The 21,449-nt window shown below is 52.8% G+C and overlaps 9 protein-coding genes across 9 annotated transcripts; 7 read left to right on the top strand and 2 right to left on the bottom strand.

The window, feature by feature from the left end:
* The first annotated feature begins 2,549 nt into the window (after positions 1-2,549).
* On the top strand, positions 2,550-4,943 carry BO79DRAFT_66538 (lipid-binding SYLF domain-containing protein). The gene has a single exon (XM_025689572.1). The coding sequence runs from the start codon at positions 2,872-2,874 to the stop codon at positions 4,855-4,857; it is 1,986 nt and encodes a 661-aa protein (XP_025534536.1). The 5' UTR covers positions 2,550-2,871; the 3' UTR covers positions 4,858-4,943.
* Positions 4,944-5,637: 694 nt separating this feature from the next.
* Positions 5,638-7,780, top strand: cp1 (putative carboxypeptidase S1). Its single transcript, XM_025681776.1, has 2 exons — positions 5,638-5,848; positions 5,923-7,780. The coding sequence occupies exons 1-2, from the start codon at positions 5,705-5,707 to the stop codon at positions 7,699-7,701; spliced, it is 1,923 nt and encodes a 640-aa protein (XP_025534535.1). The 5' UTR covers positions 5,638-5,704; the 3' UTR covers positions 7,702-7,780.
* Positions 7,781-8,436: 656 nt separating this feature from the next.
* On the top strand, positions 8,437-9,693 carry BO79DRAFT_222356 (putative DnaJ domain protein Psi; the record flags this gene model as incomplete). Its single annotated transcript, XM_025683555.1, has 3 exons — positions 8,437-8,584; positions 8,653-9,341; positions 9,397-9,693. 3 exons carry the CDS (start codon positions 8,437-8,439, stop codon positions 9,691-9,693), a joined length of 1,134 nt encoding a protein of 377 aa, XP_025534534.1.
* A 412-nt stretch (positions 9,694-10,105) lies between these two features.
* On the top strand, positions 10,106-12,067 carry BO79DRAFT_204289 (uncharacterized protein). Its single transcript, XM_025681775.1, has 4 exons — positions 10,106-10,357; positions 10,427-10,642; positions 10,719-11,100; positions 11,166-12,067. The coding sequence occupies exons 1-4, from the start codon at positions 10,205-10,207 to the stop codon at positions 11,951-11,953; spliced, it is 1,539 nt and encodes a 512-aa protein (XP_025534533.1). The 5' UTR covers positions 10,106-10,204; the 3' UTR covers positions 11,954-12,067.
* A 14-nt stretch (positions 12,068-12,081) lies between these two features.
* Positions 12,082-13,753, bottom strand: BO79DRAFT_222354 (putative C6 transcription factor; the record flags this gene model as incomplete). Its single annotated transcript, XM_025683554.1, has 2 exons — positions 12,082-12,096; positions 12,215-13,753. 2 exons carry the CDS (start codon positions 13,751-13,753, stop codon positions 12,082-12,084), a joined length of 1,554 nt encoding a protein of 517 aa, XP_025534532.1.
* A 480-nt stretch (positions 13,754-14,233) lies between these two features.
* Positions 14,234-16,074, top strand: BO79DRAFT_277513 (Zn(II)2Cys6 transcription factor; the record flags this gene model as incomplete). Its single annotated transcript, XM_025687824.1, has 4 exons — positions 14,234-14,330; positions 14,386-15,180; positions 15,226-15,500; positions 15,545-16,074. The coding sequence occupies exons 1-4, from the start codon at positions 14,245-14,247 to the stop codon at positions 16,072-16,074; spliced, it is 1,686 nt and encodes a 561-aa protein (XP_025534531.1). The 5' UTR covers positions 14,234-14,244.
* A 302-nt stretch (positions 16,075-16,376) lies between these two features.
* BO79DRAFT_277510 (short-chain dehydrogenase/reductase) lies at positions 16,377-17,309 on the top strand (the record flags this gene model as incomplete). Its single annotated transcript, XM_025687823.1, has 1 exon — positions 16,377-17,309. The coding sequence occupies one exon, from the start codon at positions 16,377-16,379 to the stop codon at positions 17,307-17,309; it is 933 nt and encodes a 310-aa protein (XP_025534530.1).
* A 215-nt stretch (positions 17,310-17,524) lies between these two features.
* BO79DRAFT_160229 (uncharacterized protein) lies at positions 17,525-18,400 on the bottom strand (the record flags this gene model as incomplete). The annotated part of the gene is made up of 2 exons (XM_025678981.1): positions 17,525-17,766; positions 17,833-18,400. The coding sequence occupies 2 exons, from the start codon at positions 18,398-18,400 to the stop codon at positions 17,525-17,527; spliced, it is 810 nt and encodes a 269-aa protein (XP_025534529.1).
* A 990-nt stretch (positions 18,401-19,390) lies between these two features.
* On the top strand, positions 19,391-21,254 carry cpa1 (carbamoyl-phosphate synthase (glutamine-hydrolyzing) CPA1). The gene is made up of 2 exons (XM_025680230.1): positions 19,391-19,536; positions 19,672-21,254. Exon 2 carries the CDS (start codon positions 19,773-19,775, stop codon positions 21,132-21,134), a length of 1,362 nt encoding a protein of 453 aa, XP_025534528.1. The 5' UTR covers positions 19,391-19,536; positions 19,672-19,772; the 3' UTR covers positions 21,135-21,254.
* The last annotated feature ends 195 nt before the right edge of the window (positions 21,255-21,449 follow it).

Below are 21,449 nucleotides of genomic sequence, written 5' to 3'. Positions count from 1 at the left end.
AGAAGTAGAGATATACACATACCACTCCCTAATCACCCACTCCATACTCAGTATCCCTCTCAACCGCAATAACCGCATCAATCCACTTCCCTACTATCCTCGTGGGCCCCTACCATCCCCATCCCACCGATGGCATATGATATATCCAACAGTAAAGAAACACGGGAAGTGAAAATTTTTCTCGTTCTAAATGCGCACATGGTGTTCAGGGGGAAAAATGAGATGAGAGAGGTTCGTTCGTGAGTTCGTGAGTTCTTGCTCCCGTTCCTCCCGTTCCTTCGATGGCCCCCCTGGGCCCCGGGATGATGAAACTCTGTTTGAAGGGGGTTGATGGGGTGGGTAAGTTGGGTTTGGGTTGGACTGGTCAGGTTGGACTAACTGGATGGAGTAGTAGATAGGATTGAAGTAGGTAGGTAGGTAGGTGGGTAGGTCTGTGGTACCTTTTGTAACAAGGTACCTTTTTTTTTTCCTTTGCTTTGCTTTTCTTAACTGTGCTTCGCCCTTGGAACGGTGCGATTGAGGTGAGCCACTTGCGTCAATTGAGTATTATCATGCCCTGCTGTAGGTACCGGAGGGTAGGTAGGAAGGTAAGTAGGATGTGGTATAGTATCCCAAGCAACGCATCTTCCCTGTCGTTGGCGAGAAGTGGAACTAACCCGAGTAGACTAGACTAGGCTATTGGATCTCGATTGAGGGTGGAGAAAAAAAAGGGAGGAAATTGGACCTGTCAGGGACAGGATATTATTTATTTTTCTACTTTCGGAGTACGTAGTTACCCAGCTACAGTATCCGTATTTACTTCCATATTAAACCTGGTGACTTGTTTACTTACTACCTACTTAGTTACTGTACTTAATTCTGCAGCTAGGGTTGGAGGGGATAGTGGAGAAAAGACAACATGAAACTAATGCAGAGAATTTTCTTTGCCTGGGCGACGACGAGGAAATGAAGCGAGGGGATGGACCAAATCAATGCGAAGGGATACAATTTACCCATCCATGGATGGGGGCCAGACAGACAGAGCTAGCTAGCTACTGTAGATACTAGTTTAGGGTGTGGACTGGACTGGACTGGCTGGCTGGTATTGGGGCTGAAGGAAGAAGGTCAAAAAAATAAAGCAGCACCACTGCACGTAAGCAAAACAAAATCACGGTAGAAGAAGCGATTGGACCTGTCATATTCTTCGGGTGGGAAGTTGATACATCCCTTGTGAGGGTACGCAGGGATGAAGAGGGGAAGATTCATGCGGATCTAGTGGAAGTTAATCGGAAAATGAATTTTATTTTATTTTGATTTTTGATTTTTAATTTAAATTTTTTGAACAAGGAAATTGTGAGGGTGGGTTTACTTTGGCAGCAAGAAGAAAGAACTAAACTAGACTAGACATAGATTAGCTGGGGATCTGGTTCAGGGACTCTTGGCCCCATCGCCATCGCCATCGGGTACGTAGACGATGACGCTGTCATTTGGGGGTTGGAGGAGGGTTGAGGATTCTGTCCAGGATTCTTTCATTTCTTCCACGGGGGAGAAGCATTGCGAGAACAGCATTTGAAAGACAATGAATGATTATCAATTAGGATAGAAGAATGTAGAGCAAAGTATCTATTTCTACATCCGAACAGCCGACGGGCAAATTATAAATTGTAGAAAAAGTTAGGGTAGAAATCTAATCCGATCGGCTTATCGGGCGCGGCGAAGCGATGACGCTGATGCTGCCATGATGCCATGCATCCGGAACCAGACTGAAGGAATGGATGAAATGACTGCCTAATTAATATCCTTTTCTTGTACTCCCCTCCACTTCCTCGTCATCATTTTGCTGACTGACTTGACTTTCTTGTACACCTTTTTATTCATCCGGCCGTTCCATCTCCGGCCAGCCACTCTGCCCTCCCTCCCTCCCACTTACTTCCAGTCCAACCATGCCCTTCCGACCCAGCCGTGTGAGTATTTGTGCCTGGTTCGCATCCACGGCTCTGCACACTTCTTCTTCCATTTAGTCTTGTCTTCCCCTCTTACCTTTGCGAAAAAGAGGATCCATCTTTTCCCTTTCTGCTTCCTGCTTCATGCTTGCTTGCTTGCTTTTTCCTTCCTCCTTAACTGCATTAGCTCTCGGTCATACATCCAGCCTACATCTCTAGCACATCTGACCGACGGGTCCTACGGGTCGATCACCCCCTCCACTCTGGGGTTTACCTCTCATCTCCTACATAAACTGAACTGTCCCTGCTCCTACTTGTGGTGGACACGGAAATTAGCTGTTGTTTCATCTGGTCCCTTTTTCCCACCTTACTCTCGGATATATTGTCACTTTTTGATTTTCTTTTCTTTTCTTTTCTTTTCGTGGCCCTGGCGAGGCTCAGGCGGAGGTAAGCCGACCCCCGAATCCCATTTGCCCGTCCCATGGTTCCCCTCCTTCCTTTCCTCGTATGTCACCGGTTCTCCAGCTGCTCGCCACCCACTCAAGGCGAGGTCTGGAACGCACGGCTAGCACGGCGAAAAGCTCGAGGTCTTCTTACCTTTTAATAATATGGCCCTCTCCTACGTCTCCTGCCTCAATACATGCACTTTTCTTTCATTGCAGATCACTGACGTTCCGGATACTATATAGTTGGCTTACATTCTTACCACTCTCCGGACCCGCATTCCTCGGTTGTCGCCCCAACTTCTGTTGCGCCCGTTTGCTGCCTTTTATACATTCCCGGCCGCATTGGGACTTTATGTGAATTACTGTGGCCGTCTTCGTCTACTGCTGCCATTGCACCCGCAATTATAGACTGCCTCTTTACCCACTGCGCGGTCCTCAGGACTCCATCCTGTGTCACTCTGTTTGGTAGGCTTGGAGACCCCGCGGGATTCTGAGTCGCCACCATGCCTTCCACTCTGTGGGAGAAGACGAAAGGCACATCTAAGAAAGGATTCGATAAGGCATGGCATACCCTCGACAAGCTGGGCGATCCCGTCAACCGGCTATCCTACAAGGTCGGCGCAGAGGCCTTTTGGCCCATGACCCTTGATAAAGAAAGCGACAAAGCCGCGCGAATCCTCCGAAGTTTCTGCAAAGATGGTTTCTATTCCAACGAAGATGCCGAACGTCAAAGCACCGACAGCTCGGTCAGCAAAGAATCCGGCAAGATCGATCGCCCCAAGGGCAAGCAGCGGGTCTTGAAGAAGATCCCCGCTAGGGTTATACAGCGCGCCAAGGGTCTCGCTATCTTCACGACTATGCGCACAGGCCTCTGGGTCAGTGGCTCGGGTGGCAGTGGTGTGCTCCTGGCGCGGACCCCAGATACCAATGAATGGAGTCCGCCTTCCGGTATCATGCTTCATACGGCTGGTATTGGTTTCCTGGCGGGCGTGGATATCTATGACTGCGTGGTAGTCATCAATACATATGAGGCCTTGGAGGCTTTCAAGAAAGTGCGATGCACTTTGGGTGGAGAAGTCAGCGCTGCAGCCGGTCCGGTTGGGATGGGCGGCGTGCTTGATTCGGAAGTGCACAAGCGGCAGGCCCCGATTTGGACCTACATGAAGAGCCGTGGTTTGTATGCTGGCGTTGCCGTGGATGGTACCATCATTATCGAGCGTACCGATGAGAACGAGCGCTTCTATGGCGAGCGCATATCGGTTACTGACATTCTTGCGGGCAAGGCCAAACGGCCTCCTGCATCGATTCAAACGCTGCTGAACACCGTCAAAGCTGCCGAGGGCAACCCGGCTGTGGATGAGAACTTGCTGCCACCCGGAGAAACCCCTGGGGATGTTGAGATTGTGCCTGGACCGGGCTCGTTTGGCATTCCCGACCCCGAGGACCCCGATCCATTCGGTGTCAAGGCACTGGAGGCGGAGGGTCTTTTTATTCGCGAAGCTGGGACGAAATCCAGGCCGTCGCAGGAAGCGTTCGAGTTTAAACCCGGCCCGAACAGCCCGATATTTGCGACTTTCCGACGAAGCATCGACAGCTCACCACGCAATAGCTGGAGAGCAAGTGTACAGAGCTACGCCAGTATGGACCGAGGAACGCAAACTGATGATGGTCCTACGACTGCTCCGACTTCTATCAGCCGTGCCTCCTCCCGGAGCTACCGTGACGTGTCCGACCGCGCTGAGACCAGTCCTTGGGACAACGAGGAGGGACGCTGGGAGACTGTCATCCCCGAACACGACGAGTATCACGGCCAGGATGATGTCGAAGACGTGGATCTGGATGACGATGTGGAAATTCACGAAGTCAGCAGTGCCACTGTATCGAAGCGCGAGAGTGCTGCCCATTCGCCTGTCCCGGTCGAAGATTCCATCGCTCCTGTGGAGTTTAAGCGTCACTCGCCCACATTCACACGGGCACGCCTTGTGACGATCTCCAAGCGGATGCCCCCGGCCCTCCCACCCCGAAACCCCCAGCGGACGCCCGCTCCTGTTTCGACTTCGACTCCTAGCTCGCCTACGGTAAACCCCTACGCACACAGCCGCCGGCGTTCCGTGGCGTCTAGCCCGGGACACGCCACGTACGGCTTCACAGAGATGCCTCTGTACCACAAGAGCGACTCGGAGAGTGACCTGTCCTCTACCGGTGCTCCCGAGTCATCCAACAAGCCGTCACCAGACCGTGAAGAGTTCCACTCGGTATCCAGTCTGCACGATTCGGACGTGGCGTCCGAGACCGAGGCTAATGAGGCCAAGGAGACTGAGACCGAGAAAACCCACGAGGCATCATCCGATGCGAGCACTCCTACATACGTTCACGAGTCTGATCTCTCCCCATGGGGGAAGTCTGACACGGACCTGGCACCCACCAAGACCATCACTTCTGATGACCATGTCAAAGTGGAGTCTACGGTGCAGCCCCAGACTGCGTGAGTGCTAGAGCACATATCGCCATTCCTTGTATATATTCCTTCTGGCATATTGTTATTGGGATTCATCCCGTTGCATATTGCATGTTGATGTTGATTCCCACTGTGTTTCGGCTGTTTGTATCGCGTTACCAGCTCTTGTTGTTATGTTTTATGTCATACTGTAATGGTAGTCTTAGCGTGCGTGGTGTTTGGTTTCAAATTGGGCATGGATACCTGGGCGTCTCGGGATGGATACTGGGACGTGGTAAGATGCTTGGAAGCGATTTGAGTTTGACAATATATCCCTATGTTCTCTTCTCCAGACTCTTCTATTGTAAAGCGACAGCATTGTGTAGACTGCATTACCTTGGTCGGAACTGCAAAACCTGATCTGTATATGACCGATCACCATCGAGCCACCTACATCATGGCGCGCTCTGAACCAATACAGTAATGTCGATCAATCCCGCTTGAACCAAGGCTGATTTCCTGCTGAAGTGTATCACAAAGTGAAACGTTTATACTTTGTAGATAGCCTCGGCACTTGCCTGCCATTTACCCCATACATACCTACGGGAGAGTGGAGTGGAGCAAGTGCACGGCCACTCGATCAACTTAGTGAGACAGTGAGACACTGACAACCGGCGATCCGCCGGCTTATCGGCGATGGCGTTATCAGACCCCTAGCAGTAGACTACCTACTTCACTAGTAGGTTGCACAGTTAACTACTAGTATTTATACTACTTCCTTCGCTCGAATCTCTATGACACTTTTATTTTTTCCCTCTCTTTTGTTTCCCCTGTGCAATTGATGAACTCTCCATGAGAGTTCTGCACGGATCGAAATATATACTACTTAGACGATCACCATGATGCCCTCCCTCGGCATCATCACTATCATCTCCACTATCACCACCCTAATCGCAGGACAATCATATTTCCCTCCCACACCGGAGGACCTCACCATCATCGAGTCCGAAATCTTCCCGGGGGCAAAAATCTTCTATAAACAGGTTGAGCTACACCCTACCCCATTTAAATCCCAAATTCAATTCCATCCTACTAATGATACTTACTGTATGACCAGCCCGAAGGAATCTGCACCAACACCAATACCACCAGCTACTCCGGCTACATCCACCTACCCCCGCACACCCTAACCAACCTCTCTATCCCAGGCATCAGCATCACCCAACCATATCCTATCAATACCTTCTTTTGGTACTTTCCCGCCCGCCACCATAATGGCTCGTCGCCACTCACTATCTGGATGAACGGCGGACCCGGCGGATCCTCCATGATCGGGCTGTTCCAAGAGAATGGACCGTGCACGGTGAACCCGGACTCGAATTCCACGAGCGACAATCCCTGGTCGTGGAATGAGTATGTTGATATGTTGTATGTGGAGCAGCCGGTCCAGACGGGGTTTAGTTATGATGTGTTGAGGAATGGGACGGTGGATTTGGTGAGTGGGGAGATTGATGTGGGTGTTGATGTGGGAGAGGGTGGGGTGAGGCAGAATGCGACGTTCCTGGTAGGGACTCTGCCGAGTCAGGATGTGGGTGGGACGGTGAATGGGACGGTGAATGGGGGGAGGGCGTTGTGGGTTGCGTTGCAGGTTTGGTTGGGGGAGTTTGCTGAGTATCCTGCTGCTGCTGCTGGTGAGGGTGATGACAGGGTGAGTATATGGACGGAGTCGTATGGAGGACGGTATGGGCCTGCGTATACGGCGCTGTTTCAGGAGATGAATGAGCGGATTGAGAGTGGGGAGGTAAGCATCGGCAAGAAAATCCATTTGGATACGTTGGGGATTATCAATGGGTGTGTGGATTTACTCGTCCAGGTCCCGTCGTTCCCGGAGATGGCGTATAATAATACGTATGGGATTGAGGGGATTAATCGCACGCTTTACGACAGGGCTATGGATAATTGGAGCAAGCCGGGTGGGTGCCGGGATATGATTGTGGAGTGTCGCGATGCGGGCGAGCTTGGGGATCCTCTCATGTATGGGGATAATGAGACGGTGAATGGTATCTGCGCGGAGGCGTCGGAGTATTGTTCGAGGGAGATCAAGAGTCTGTATACGGATACCTCTGGACGGGGTTACTACGATATAGGGCATTTCACGCCGGATGCGGCTCTCGTGCCCTACTTCGTCGGATTCTTGAATCGCCCGTGGGTGCAAAAGGCGCTCGGGGTCCCGGTGAACTATACCATGTCGTCAGAGGCAGTGGGGGACAGCTTCGACTCGACAGGTGATTACCCTCGCAATGATCCCCGCGGGATGATCGGGGATATTGGGTACTTGCTTGACTCTGGTGTCAAGGTGGCTATGGTGTATGGAGACCGGGACTATGCCTGTCCGTGGCGCGGCGGGGAAGATGTCAGTCTGCTGGTGGAGTATGCTGAAGCAGAGAAGTTCCGTGCTGCTGGGTATGCAGAGGTGCAGACGAAATCATCCTATGTTGGGGGATTGGTCAGGCAGTATGGGAACTTCTCGTTCACCCGCGTCTTCCAGGCAGGCCATGAGGTGCCGTTTTATCAGCCCGAGACGGCGTATGAGATCTTTAATCGGGCTCAGTTTAATTGGGATATTGCGACGGGAGGAATCTCCTTGGTGGAGAACCAGGACTATGGGACGGAGGGACCGTCATCGACGTGGCATATCAAGAATGAGGTGCCGGAGAGCCCTGAACCGACGTGCTATTTGTTGGCCATGGGTTCGACTTGTACGGATGAGCAGAAGGAACGGGTGCTGAGTGGGGAGGCAGTGGTGAAGGATTGGGTTGTTGTGGATGATGTTGAAGTTCAGGGATCGTTCAGTGGAGATGGTGATCAGTTGGCACAGGTGCCGTTGGGATACTGATGTTAAGTGCAATGTTGATAGTGTTGTGGTTGGTTGTGATACAGATGGTATACACTGCATAAAGACATAGCTGACTAAGTTTCATAAGTATATATGAAGCTAGCTCGATCTGGCAAGTGGCCGGCTGACTGCCCAAAATGGAAGACTGAAGCCATCTCAACTCATTTCCATCAGTCCATCTCAATATCTCCATCTGGCTGTCAAACTCCTATATCCACCGGCTGGACCCTTCTAGTCTTACCTCCACTGCTATCACCCGAACAATCCGTATGGCATCACGGGTTGACCCCTCCCTCGCGGCCATCGAACCTTCTCGAACCTTCTATTGGTCGACCGCTGCGGTCAACGTCACACGTCACCGCAGGCTCACCTGAAAGCCGCCGGCGCTGCACTATACATCAGCCCTCGTCCTCACACCTGGCTTCTCCGCTAATCCTTCAGATACATCATTCACTGTGCCTTATGTCTTGAAATCACCCCTATATAACCTACATTAACACCCGTCGATATACTCTGATCGGATCGCGGATCGCTGAATCTTCTACGTCATTCGAGACTCTGCTCCCCTCCCCTCGATTCCCCCATCTCACCCCGTGGTGTGACCCCCTCGTGGTGTGCTTATATGGTGTCTGGACTCGCCAATTAGAGCCGTGCATCACATTTCTACCACGTCTGTCGATTTCGTGATTCCCGTTCCTTTGACCTATCTTCTGGCCCTCGCCAATCGACTCCACAATGGTTGCAGAAACGAAACTCTACGATGCTCTCTCGATCAGGCCCGATGCCTCGCAGGACGAGATTAAGAAAGCTTACCGAAAGGCGGCATTGAAGTACCACCCCGACAAGAACAAGGATAACCCGACCGCTTCGGAAAAGTTCAAAGGTATGTTCTGACTCTATTTACCCCGCCCCAGCCTCCCATTTTAGGCCAATGGTGCTAATTCTCAACAGAGGTGTCCCAGGCATACGAGGTTCTTTCCGACCCTGAAAAACGAAAAGTCTATGACCAATTCGGCCTTGAATATCTTCTTCGTGGCGGTCCCCCGCCGTCCAGCGGCGGCGGTGGTGGTGCTGACGGCCCCAACCCCTTCGAAGGTGGCATGCCCGGCGGCTTCTCGTTCGGCGGCATGCCTGGCGGCGGCGGTGGCGGTACCCGGACATTCCACTTCTCGACTGGTCCCGGCGGCGGCGGCAGCGGGTTCCGGTTCAGCAATGCAGACGATATCTTCCGGAACTTTGCCAAAGGCAGCATGGGCGGTATGGGTGGTGGTATGGGCGGCGGTATGGATGATGACGATATCTTCTCGATGCTGGGAGGTGGGCTCGGCGGCGGTCGGAACTTCCGGAATAGTCGCGGGCCTAGCGGATTCAAGCAATCGTCGCAGCGCGCGCCTACGCCCGAGCCTACAGTCATGGAGAAGGAGCTGCCGCTGACGCTGGAGGAGCTGATGCGCGGTACGACCAAGAAGGTGTCTGTGAAGAGCAAGACGTTTGATGCGAGCGGCAAGCGTACTGTCCAGGATGTGACGCTGGAAGCGAACATCAAGCCGGGTCTGCGGACCGGCTCGAAGATCAAGTACCGGGGAGTAGGCGATCAGGAGGAGGGTGGTCGGCAGGACGTACATCTGATTGTGACTGAGGTAGGCATCCCCACCCTAAACTCATTATACCTTAGTCAATACTAACAATCAGCAGAAAGAACACCCCAACTTCAAACGCCAAGGCGACAATCTCGTCACAACAGTCGAGCTCAGTCTGAAAGAAGCGCTGACCGGCTGGGAGCGCATCGTGCGCACAATTGACGGCAAATCTATCCGAGTATCCAAGCCCGGCCCGACACAGCCCGGACACGAAGAACGATTCCCAGGTCTGGGCATGACGATTTCGAAGAAGCCCAGCGAGCGCGGCGATCTGGTGGTTCGGGTGAATGTGCGGTTCCCAGCTAGCCTGAGCGCGTCGCAGAAGGACATTCTCAAGGATGTTCTTCCGTGATTCCTTTTTCTCTCTCTCTCTCTCTGATACTCCTATTGTCTCTGTTTATTTCTATTCCCAATTCGCTGGTCTGTTAGCATTATGGCGTTGGGCGTGCGGCTGGTTCCGTGATGTGATGAGTGATGATGATGAAGCAGTAGTAGCTTGGAATAAAAGCTTATATACCTGTATGAGTGTGATAAATTGTTAATGTATGCTAGTATTCAGATACTACATAAACGGAAATTCAGATAATCAATTACTTTAGTAGAACAAGAACCGGCATATCTTATCACACTGATCACATGCCCTCCCTATCCAAAACAGGAATGACTACCTAGCTAGCCTTATCGATAAGATAGCGGTCAACAACAACAACATCACACCTCACCCCAGCTCCGTCCAGCTCGCTCCATCTCCGCAATCCAACCAACGCAAATCCATCTCAATTCTTAAATCCATTAACCTCTCTCTCCTCAACTATTCTACTTAACCAGCATCACCAATCATCACAATTCCATAATACTGCAAAATGAAAACAAGAATAACCTACCTCCAACCCCCCTCCTCGCCATTCACCTCCACCCAAGCAAGCCTCACCCCGACATCCCTAAGAATCAGTGATTTGGATGCCGCGAAGGAAGTTCGCGTTACGGTTGATATTGGGGAGGTGGTTGATGATGAAGTATATTGCCTTTCTTCTACTATCTTGATCAAGATAGATAGCTGATATATGTGGATTTCATAAATCTAGGTTCGGGATATTCTAAGCGGTTTGCATGAAGTACATATTCGCTGGGCGAGGGAAGATCCGTATGTGGTTGTGGCGCCGTTCGGGAGTAGGGTTTCTGCTGGGGTGGGGGTGGGAGTTTCTCCTCTGAGGAGGGGGAAAGAGGAGGGTGGGGAAGGGGTATGTCGTCTTCTAAGGAGGATGTTTGGGACGATGGGGATTGAGTGTGTTAATTATGAGGTATGTGTTTCATTTTCATTTTCAGTTCTACTGGTGGGGTATGTACAGTTTTCAATGCTGATTCTGGTACATGTAGGACTCGTTCACTACTCCGCCTGTTCTCTCTACGCGATTCGCTTCCACGTCCACGTATCAATTCCATTCTGCCCTGCCGAAACATAATCTTGGGGAGTACATCGTGGAGAATATCTGTCGCGGGGAGGGTTCTGCGTGCGCTGCGGATTGGGGTTCCGCTGATAGTATTGATGTGGACTATGATGCGGTGTCGCGGTCGCTGGTGGTCTCTGGGTACTGGGGCCAGCCTAGTGCTTCGGAGGGATGGACGGAGGAGATTCGTGCGCCCGGGGAGAGTCGTGATCGGGTTGAAGTTGGGTTGTTGGGGACGGAGAAGGCGGTCGAGGCGGAGGAGATTAAGGTTGGTGGGTTGTTGGGTGTTGTCGGGGTGGATAAGGAGTTGAGTATGCATCCATCCCCTTCCTTTTGTTTTTGTGTGTTGTTGAGGGGATGATAGCTGACGGTTTAGAACCCACGTTATTCTCCTTCCCTTCCAGACACCATGTCCTCCCTCGCGAGGCGACTTTCGATGTCTCCTTCCCCCGTCCGACGGGCACGCATCCGACCATGACCATTTCTCTGTCCCCCGCTGCGCTGGAGTATCCCGCTGCGCCGGAGGACACAACCTGTGCGCTGCATGCGTATCTGACGCTGCCGTCGTATATCTTCGGGGACAAGTACCAGCTGAGCACGGATGATCCGCTGTTCCTGGACTCGCATCATCTGGTAGCGTTGCGGGCAGTAAGTGGAGCAACGGACCTGGAGGCCCCGGATTGGTTTGTTCTGCACTGGGGTTCGAATTGGCTGCTTGAGCTGGCTACGCCGCCTGAAGGCCAGGTGCCCGAGGAATGGAACGTCACGGTGCCGCTGCATCTGCGGTACCTGCGGCCGTCGGAGACTGGGTACCGCTCCGCGGGGGTGCCGTGGCCGGTAGTCTTCTGGGCTTGCACAGCGGAAGAGGGCACGAAGATGGGCACGAACCCGTTCGATCGGGTGAACCTAGGTTGGGATGGTATGTTCGGCCCCCGGACGATGTTCTATCAGGTGCATCCTAGTGGAGAGAAAGCCCGGCATGTTGAAGAGTTGGACGTGCCGGTGCTCCGGTTAGAAGAGGGCGGATTCTTCAGCAGTAAGACAGTAGAGCTGGGCACGATGGCAGCGATTGTTCTAGGCTTGCTGTGGGTATTGTGGAAGCTGGGTAGTGTGGCGCGATCCTCCGGACAGAAGAAGAGCGACAAGGAGAAGAAGTCGCAGTAATCATCCCTCCCACACATTCCAACCTTGAGAATGTGTTTAGGCACCAATCTGCCGCCGCTATACATCAGTGTACATAAACCGCTCCATATCAAAGCTGCCCAAACTAGGAATATCAATTAGCAGATCACTCAACCATGAGAACCCTGGATAATCAGCCAGCGAATGATGCGGCTCCGTAGAATCAGCACTACCACCAGCATCGGTCGCAGGCGTCCCCCCCAGCCCCATCTCAATCTGGTCCGCCCCCGCCCCCGAGTTAACCTTGAGCACATCCTTCAACGCCTTCGTATCCTCCTCCTTCCTGCGCTGATGCAACAAAATCAGCAAATACGCCGTACTATACGCTTCGCGCATCACCTCCGTATCATACGCTGCGGCCACCTCGCGCAGGGTGCGCATCGCACCCCCCAACATGACCAACGACGCCCGATTATCTATCGCCAGGAGGGTGCACACCACCTGAAACGGCACGTTCGCGATCTGATGCCACGGGCAAGTTGTCGCGACCATCTCTCTCGCTGCCTGCAGACCCTTCACGGAGAGTGCCAGCACGCGGTCCAGCAAGTCCCCGGAGATAATGCAGTTCAGGGCGCGCAGGCGCCGGTAGATGCAGAGCATGAGGTTGCATTGCACGAGGATTAACTGAGGTAAGACGTGGGTTTGGTCGAGGACGTTGCGGAGGCCGGATTCGAGGTCTGGAGGGTCGGTGGTTTTGTTTGTGTTTGGGTCGAGACTTTCGGACATGGGTAAGAGGGTGAAAATCTCTGGGGTGCCTGGGACGCGCGGCGTCGGAGGCAGGGAGGTTGCGCCGTGGAGGACGACGCGGGAACGGGCGAGCTCGAAGGAGATCCAGACGTTAAGATGGCGGGCCATGCCGAAGAGGCGGCGGCGGAGGTCTGGGTCGACAGGGGTGGGAAGTTGGTTGATGGCGTCGGAGGAGGGTTGCTCCAGATGCAGGCCTGTTGCTTCGATGAGGTGCATTAGGGTGCAGCTGGCTGTCCAGGCGAGATTCGGGGTTGAGGTTAGTCGGAGGTAGGAGACGCGGAGGACCCATGCTGTTACGGTGTCGAGGGTGGGGGTCGTGTCTGATAGCATGTTTTGGTCGAGGATGAGCCGGGCTGTCTCCGCGAGTTGGAGCTCTGTTACGCTGGATTGTCTCCGGGAGAAAAGGTAGCCGAAGGCTGCGACGCCGGCGAGGACGGCGTCGTAGGGCCCGTAGAGGAGGGCCGAGTCGGCGGTGGGTGGGAGCCAGCGGCGACTGACTTGGCGGAGGAGGGTGTCGCGGTCAATGAATGGGTAGCATGGGTCGACTTTGTCGAAGAAGATGGCTACGAGGGAGCGCATCTCGTCCTGCGAGATGGTGTCCACAATGGGGACTGCCTTAGGGGCGGATGGTGGTGGCATTGATGGAGGTGGGAGATGGCGCGCGCCCACGTTCCATGCGAATAGATGCATCTTGGGTGCATTGGTGGGATCGACCTTGAGGCCGAGGCGCCTAGCGAATGCTGCGCCGGAGTTGGCATCTAGCGAGCTGAGCCGGGCTGCTGTCTCCTCTGGGGAGATCTTGGGCTCGTGGCGCGGAGGATGCGCTGCATCAGGGACCGCTGTAGATTCTGTCGGTGCAGCGGACTGCAGCTGGAATAGTCTGGCATCGCGCTTTCTGCGCGATTGGAGGTCATAGTGGCAGTCGGAGCCGAACTGGGCGCATGTTGTGCATGGCTGGTCGCCGGAGCATTTGCGCTTGCGCGATTGACATAGTGTGCAGGCAACACGGGAACGCTTCCTAGAGGGTTCGGTCATGTCTCCCTCGGTAAACCGTGTCCATGACCGGAGGGTCTGAGGTGTAGATAGGTGTAGAGGTGGAATAAGATCAGGGAGTTTATTCCGGTCAGTTGATGTTGATAATAGTTAACTAGTGCGGAGCATGTGATGTGCTGGTGAGTCAGCTTAGCTTGTGCGGAGCATAATAGTTATCCACACCTTATCTCTATCTCTACTTCCTGATCTTCATCGGACCGATCGAGTATCGCGAGATTCTTAACAGTAGTCATAGAGTGTCACTCTATCAATCTTCACTCAATCGATGCGTTGAGAGGTCGAATAGCCATGGAAAAAACTCATGCGAATTGCCAATAGCAAAGTTCAACGTCAGATATCCATCCACAATACAAGCATCGGAGTCGGAGTCTCGCAGGCTCCGCTCCGTTCAGCCCCCATGCCAGCATGCTAGCAGTAGTTTATCTTGTCTGACGACGAGTAGATGCCTGTGTAACCCTGTAACTTGAGTCAAAATGCCAACCGTACGGGCTTGTACAAACTGTGTCCGAGCAAAGACGAGATGTGCCCTCCTCAGTGGAGCCTCCGGGACATGTGAACGGTTAGTCCGCTCTCATTGATATATCCTGGCGATGCTGATACTTTAGTTGCGGAAGATGTGTACGCCTCCGGAAGTCCTGCCAGCCATCGCCTCCCATGCGTAAGCGCCGGGTAGTGGCCAAAGCCTCTGCAAAAGATGTCCAGAAGCTTGAGGAGAAGCTGGACGGGCTGTACAGTATCCTGCATGGCCAGACGGGTATGCTGAATGGGTCGAATCTGTCGGCCCAGGAGCATGCAGTTCCAGCACCTCGTACGGACGAAGCCGTATCGCTGTCTGTATCTATACCGCAGAGTTTATCAGGCGCAACATGTAGTCCAGCTGCTCCTTTCGAGCAGCCTCGAACAGCTCCTTACGAGCCTAACGATGATGACGCCGAGGTGTACTTAGGTAGGTTCCGCACCGACTTTATTGGTCACTTGCCTTTTCTTGATATCCCGGTCTCTCAAACCGCCCATCAGCTGCATCAGGAGAGTCCGCTGCTGTGGCTAGCGGTAATGACTGTCGCATCCACGCGGACAACGCAGCAGAAAGCCATGTCCAGGCAGATGAGAGAGATATTTGGCCGCGAGGCGTTTGTAGAAGGCACAAGGAGTATAGACTTCCTGTCGGCGGTTCTGGTATACGCTACCTGGGATCGCTACTACGCCCTTGACAAGCCGCTTTTCACTAGTTTGATGCAGTTGGCTATCGCCATTGTATACGACTTGGGCCTAGACAAGCCGCCGGCACAAGACCCTAGTCTCCTGCTTAGCTATGATCTGAAGGGGCACAATCGACCGTCCCACTACTCTCGGCTGCCTACCATGCAGGAACGCAGGGCTTTGCTGGGATGCTTACTCGTTAGCTTCACGTAGGTAAACCCTCCTTGGGTATAGATGCTGTCTAACATTCCAAGGTCGAATGTGTCCCGAAACGGCGAGCCACTTCAGTGGACGCCCTCATTCGACGACTGTCTTCGTGTATTCGAAGAGCAAAAGGAATCAATCAATGATACCCTGCTGGTGCAGCTTGTCAAACTGCGTCTCATCACAGGAAAGGTCATGGACGCACCAGGGACGGGGCCGAGCGACACTCACTTCCCGCGGCCATCAGCTCCAATATATTTGCAGTCATTTCAGAAGCAGATTCGCGAGTTCCGATCACAGATACCTCCTGAACTGACTGACAACAGTAAGCTCCTAACACCCGTCCAATACCCAGCTAACAGCACACAGAGATCCTGCAAATGGAGCTATACAGCGCAGAAATGATGATCTACGAGATCGGCTTCTCGTCAGACCCAAGCATCTTTCCCCAGCAATCTAACCAACAATTCGAATGTCTCTGTGCCTGTCTTCAGACCATCAAGTCCTGGACCGACACCATTTTAGCCCTGCAACCCGTTGAATATGTCGGGCTTTCATGCTTGATGTGCGCCAATATGGCACGCAGTTTCATCAACCTCTACCGTCTCACTGTCTGTGAGTACCCCGTCTGGGACCGCAAGCTGGTGCGGGAGACAATAGATGTGTCATGGGTACTGGAGACGGCGGCACAGCGGTTCACGCAGGTCAAAGAAGCAGCTGGACTGGATCCAGAAGGTACTCAAGAACTTGACTTCTTCATGGTCATGGCAGCGAAAATGGAGGCTATGAAGATGTCGTGGGATACGGCGGTGATGCCAATGATGGAGGACTCTTGGGAGCCGACTTTGGATGATCTGGACTTGTTCTCTAGTGAATTCCGCAATATGTGGAGTTGGTGATTTTCTGCAGCAGGTAACTGTAGAAATATGAGTTTTTTCGGTGCTTACCAACAAGCAGTTCCCCATCATTTGCACACGGAGGAATTTGAGGCATGGTCCGGTCCATCGGAGCGGAGTGTCATAGCTCCTACTCCGATCCAGATATCTTCAAAATCCTTAGTATATCCTTCCCATATAAGATGAGAAGCCATGTCATGGCTATACCTTCAATCTTAATCCCAATCACTTTCTTACCTTTCTCAGTCCCCCAACCCTCTTCACCCTCCATAACATTTCGTCTCCAACAATACCACCACCACAACATGCCCTTCCACCCCACCAAAGACATCCCTGACCTAACCGGCAAAACCATCCTCATCACCGGCGCCAACAGCGGCCTGGGCAAAGCCTCCGTGCTCGAATTCTCCCGGCACAACCCATCCCAAATCTGGCTCGCCGCGCGCAACCTCACCAAAGCGCAAACCGCAGCGGACTCAATCAAACAACAAGTCCCCACAGCCCGTATTCACCTCCTCGAACTTGATCTGTCCTCCTTCTCCTCCGTCAAGCAAGCCGCATTGGAATTCCTCTCCACTGCCACCCGCCTCGACATCCTCATGCTCAACGCCGGCGTCATGGCCGCACCACCGGGAATGACCCCCGATGGACGATACGAAGTGCAGTTCGGGACGAACTTCATGGGTCATGCACTCTTGACCAAGCTGCTATTACCGATCATGGAGAGGACAGCGAAGCGAAATGACGCTGGTGTAGGTGGTCGTGTGAGGATTGTGGCTGTGGCGTCGCATGGACAGCGGTATGCGCCGCCTGGGGGACTGCAGTTTGAGACGTTCAAGACGAATGGGGAGAGTATGGGTCCGTTTGCGAGGTATGGGCAGAGTAAGCTGGCTGTTGTGCTTTGGGTGAGGATGTTAGCGGAAGTGTGTCCGTGGTTGACTGCTGCTTCGATTGATCCGGGGGTGGTGGCCACGACGCTCGGCGATGGGGCTACGGGTGCGCCTAGGTATATTCAGTTTTTGTTCAAGGTGGCGTTGGTGTTGAGGCTTGCGTCGAGTTTGGAGGTTGGGGTTAGGAATCAACTTTGGGCAGCGGTGTCGAGAGAGGTGAGTAGTGGGGAGTATTATGATCCTGTTGGGGTGCTGGGGAAGTCGGCGCTTGGGAGGGATGGGGAGTTGGCGAGGAGGTTGTGGGGGTGGACGGAGGGAGAGTTGGATAATTATCTAGGGAGGGATTGAGGTGGTGTTGTTTTGTCCTTTAGTTGGTGTTTGTTGATTACTTGTTTGGTTTTGTGGTTTGATTTCTCTGATATGGTTCACTGTTTTACTGTGTAGTATGAAGTATATAGTATCATATCAAATGGTTGCTCTACAAATATTGCTCTCAACATATCCTATTGTATGAAGCAGTCACAAACTAGGCTTATGTTATCTTAACTGTAAACTCATATAGGTCAATCTTCATACCTCCTCCCATCAGGATACCCCATAAATCCCTCCAACTCCTTCAAATCCGGCATCCCCGCCGGTCCAGGCATATACAGCATATTCTCCCTCTCCGACGTCCCATTCCACCAGATCTCATTCTTATGCAACGCATCCATGATCTTCGGCGCATCAATATACGTCCGGATCTCGACCATTTGATCCTGATACCACTTCGTCACCCACACATTGATTATATCAAATGGATCGCCTGCATATCATCAGTATACTTCACCCCTCAAATGTACAATATACTAAAGAATGGAAGTGATAATACCAGAATTCATAACCCCCTTGAAATTCACCTCCTGCACCGACCACTGACTCTCACAACCCCCGATAATCGCGACCGGATGAATCTCAAACTTGTCGGCATGATCCATGAACAATACACTCACTCTTCGCAATGCATTCACATAAAAGTGCAGCAGATCGTTATAATGTCCTGCTATCGGATGGTGTCCTACAACGGTGAAACTGACGTTCTTGTGGATAAGCGTGAAAAGCTTCGTCATGTCCTTTTCCAAAATCTTGAACGAGTCCCAGATGTGGGGTTGCGAGACGTATGTGCAGTTTGTTGAGGGATTCTCGAAGTGGAAGCCCTCGCGAGGAGGGTCTGCGGGTGATGGGGGGATTAGACCATCGCCGGTGCAGGGGTGGTCTTGATCTGGGTTACTGGGGTCGATGAGGCCGGTGCCGTTGCAGTGGGGGTCGTCTAGGGGTTGAGAGTCTGTGGGAGAGGGGAAGAGGAAGGTTTGATCATTGTTGGTGTTGATGTTGCGGTTGGGGAGGGCAAGGGTGAGTGTTAGGGCTGGGAGAAGGAGGATTATGAGGATGAGGTGCATCGATGTGTTATCTCGGAAAGACATGCTAGTTTGATGTTTATAGTTCTGATGCATGACATATAGTGCAATGTATGTTTCTACTGAAGTTTTATGTATTGGTCTGATCAAGTCTCCGAACGCATAATCTGCCGGGTATCACGGTCATGTATGTTGCAGAAATGAGCCGGTGCTGCATTGGATAAATCTGTGGTTAGTTGAGCAGACTGTCCGCAGCTGGTTGGCTCCTCTGGTTACAGTTGCACATTAGCCTGAGATGTGTGTGGGCAATGCGACGACTCAATTGGTTGTCGAGTATTCAACGTCTTCCTTGTGCTGACTAGCGGTGTAACACTCGGCGCCAACTTGCATCAATTTTATATACCATCACTATCTACTATCTAGTAGCATTGGTTGTATACCATGAGCTGGAATAACCCCAGCATTCTTAATTGTCGTCCGGGGATAGAGTATTTATATTAGTCAAGAATATGCCGGAAAGAGAGAATGAAGCTATCAGTTATGTAAAAGTTAGTCACCAAGATCTGCCATACTTGGGGTTATCAGAGCCACGAAACCCACCAAGTGGAGAGACTTACATCAATAGTGAGTCATGGCGAGTTCTCAGTGGAAGGGAAGGGAGAGCCCGCCCCCTGTTTGGGGCAGCCATGGAATGGCTGGGTAGCTGTTCCTGTTGTTGAGCTGCACTAATCCTTACTGTTCAGAGGAACTGGGGTTCATTATTGAAGAAAAAATGGATCCATCAAGTGAAGGGCGCGAGAATCGGCGGAAGAGTGAGTCAAGGGAATGAATAAAACCCTGCCAAAGTTGGCCTCCCCGATAGCGGACTGTCGAATGGCCGCCCTCCGATTGGCCGGACACGCACAACCAAGTCGGTGAGTGAGGAAAGCACGTGCCACCCGACCGGGCCGGCACACTTTTTCCCTTCTTTTTTAATCTCTTGGTCCCTCCCTCTCTTTCTCTCCCTTTCCTTTCTTCTCCGTATCCCAGATTGCTCCCCCCAGAATCATCAACGCACTTCCATGTCTAACTAATTAGACACCCTCCTATCTCCAATCTATCTTGTATACCAATCCTCAGTGACTGGTAACAGCACAGTCGCGCTTATGCGTTTGGCACCTTCCGTCTTCACTTCTCAGGTACGTTGTCTACCACAGTATTATGGGTTCCCATGGCTACTCCGCATTCCCCTCCCCGCCACTATCGTCACTCGCCAGGGCTATCCCATCATCGAATTGAAAGGCATTGATAGAATACTAACATGATGTCTGTAGGACTACATCTCGGATCACCTCTGGAAAGCTTCCGGAAACTTCTGAATCCACTTCACACAACCCGCCGTATTCTTCTTTCACATCAAATAAATCCTATCACAATGTTCGCTCGTGTGTTCAAGGCCATGCCCGCCAGGGCCCCTGCCTTCACTTCCGTGAATGCTTCTATCCAGTCCCGCTTCATGGCTACCGTCCGTCAGGGACGTCCCGCCACTGAACGTGCCACTTTCACGATCCGAGATGGCCCCATCTTCCATGGAAAGTCCTTTGGAGCCCGCTCCAACATTTCCGGTGAAGCCGTCTTCACCACCTCTCTGGTCGGATACCCCGAGTCCTTGACCGACCCCTCCTACCGTGGTCAGATCCTGGTCTTCACCCAGCCTCTGATCGGTAACTACGGTGTCCCCTCTGCCGAGAGGGACCAGCACGGTCTGCTCAAGTACTTTGAGTCTCCCAACCTCCAGGCCGCTGGTGTCGTCGTGGCCGATGTGGCTGAGCAGTACAGCCACTGGACCGCCGTCGAGAGTCTCGGTGAATGGTGTGCCCGTGAGGGTGTGCCCGCCATCTCCGGCGTCGACACTCGTGCCATTGTCACCTACCTCCGTGAGCAGGGTTCTTCCCTCGCTCGTATCACCGTCGGTGAGGAGTACGACGCTGACCAGGATGAGGCCTTCGTCGACCCTGAGCAGATCCACCTGGTCCGCCAGGTCAGCACCAAGGCTCCTTTCCACGTCAGCGCCGCCGACCCCCAGTGCCACGTCGCTGTGCTCGACTGCGGTGTCAAGGAGAACATCCTGCGTAGCTTGGTCAGCCGTGGAGCCAGTATCACTGTGTTCCCCTTTGACTACCCCATCCACAAGGTCGCCCACCACTTCGATGGTGTCTTCATCTCCAACGGCCCCGGTGACCCGACTCACTGCCAGGACACCGTCTACCACCTCCGTCGCCTGATGGAGACTTCCCAGGTACCCATCTTCGGTATCTGTCTGGGTCACCAGCTCCTGGCTCTGGCCAACGGTGCTCGCACCATCAAGCTCAAGTATGGTAACCGTGCCCACAACATCCCGGCTCTGGACACCACTACTGGCCGCTGCCACATCACCAGCCAGAACCACGGTTATGCCGTGGATGCTTCCACCCTGCCTTCCGACTGGAAGCCCTACTTCGTCAACCTGAACGATTCTAGCAACGAGGGTATGATCCACAAGACTCGTCCCATCTTCAGCACCCAGTTCCACCCCGAGGCCAAGGGCGGTCCCCTGGACTCCTCTTACCTCTTCGACATCTACCTGGACAGCGTCGTCAAGTACAAGAACCATCAGCTGGCGTTCCACCCCAACCGGAACACTGTTCCCAGCCCTCTCTTGGTTGACCTCTTGGCCAAGGAGCGTGTGGGCGTTCAGCCTACCATTGGCATGCAGAACGTGGCCGCCGCTGCTGCTGCTGCCGCCGCTGCCGCTTAAAGGAATGTCATTTGGAACTGGAGTTTGGGTTTGGGTTTAGGTCGGAATATCTTTGGTTGTACATGATTCATTCGGTTTAGATTGGGTACATTTCGGTTTAGGAATATATTTTCACTTCACACATAATATGTCCACCCGTACTTTTCCACTCCATAGTAATGTAGATTCTAAGCTGCCGTATTCCCTCATACCTGAAGGATGAGAAGGTCCAACTTGAGGTCCCGTGACATTAGTCATCCATGATTGACCCAAGAGCATAGTAATAAAGTCAAGTGGTTTCCAAACGTCGTTACAGTCGCTGTGCCCATGCCTGCA

The sequence above is a fragment of the Aspergillus costaricaensis genome (assembly GCF_003184835.1).
Source record: "Aspergillus costaricaensis CBS 115574 unplaced genomic scaffold BO79scaffold_51, whole genome shotgun sequence".
Classification (NCBI taxonomy): domain Eukaryota; kingdom Fungi; phylum Ascomycota; class Eurotiomycetes; order Eurotiales; family Aspergillaceae; genus Aspergillus; species Aspergillus costaricensis.
This window is presented reverse-complemented; position numbering and strand designations above follow the sequence as displayed.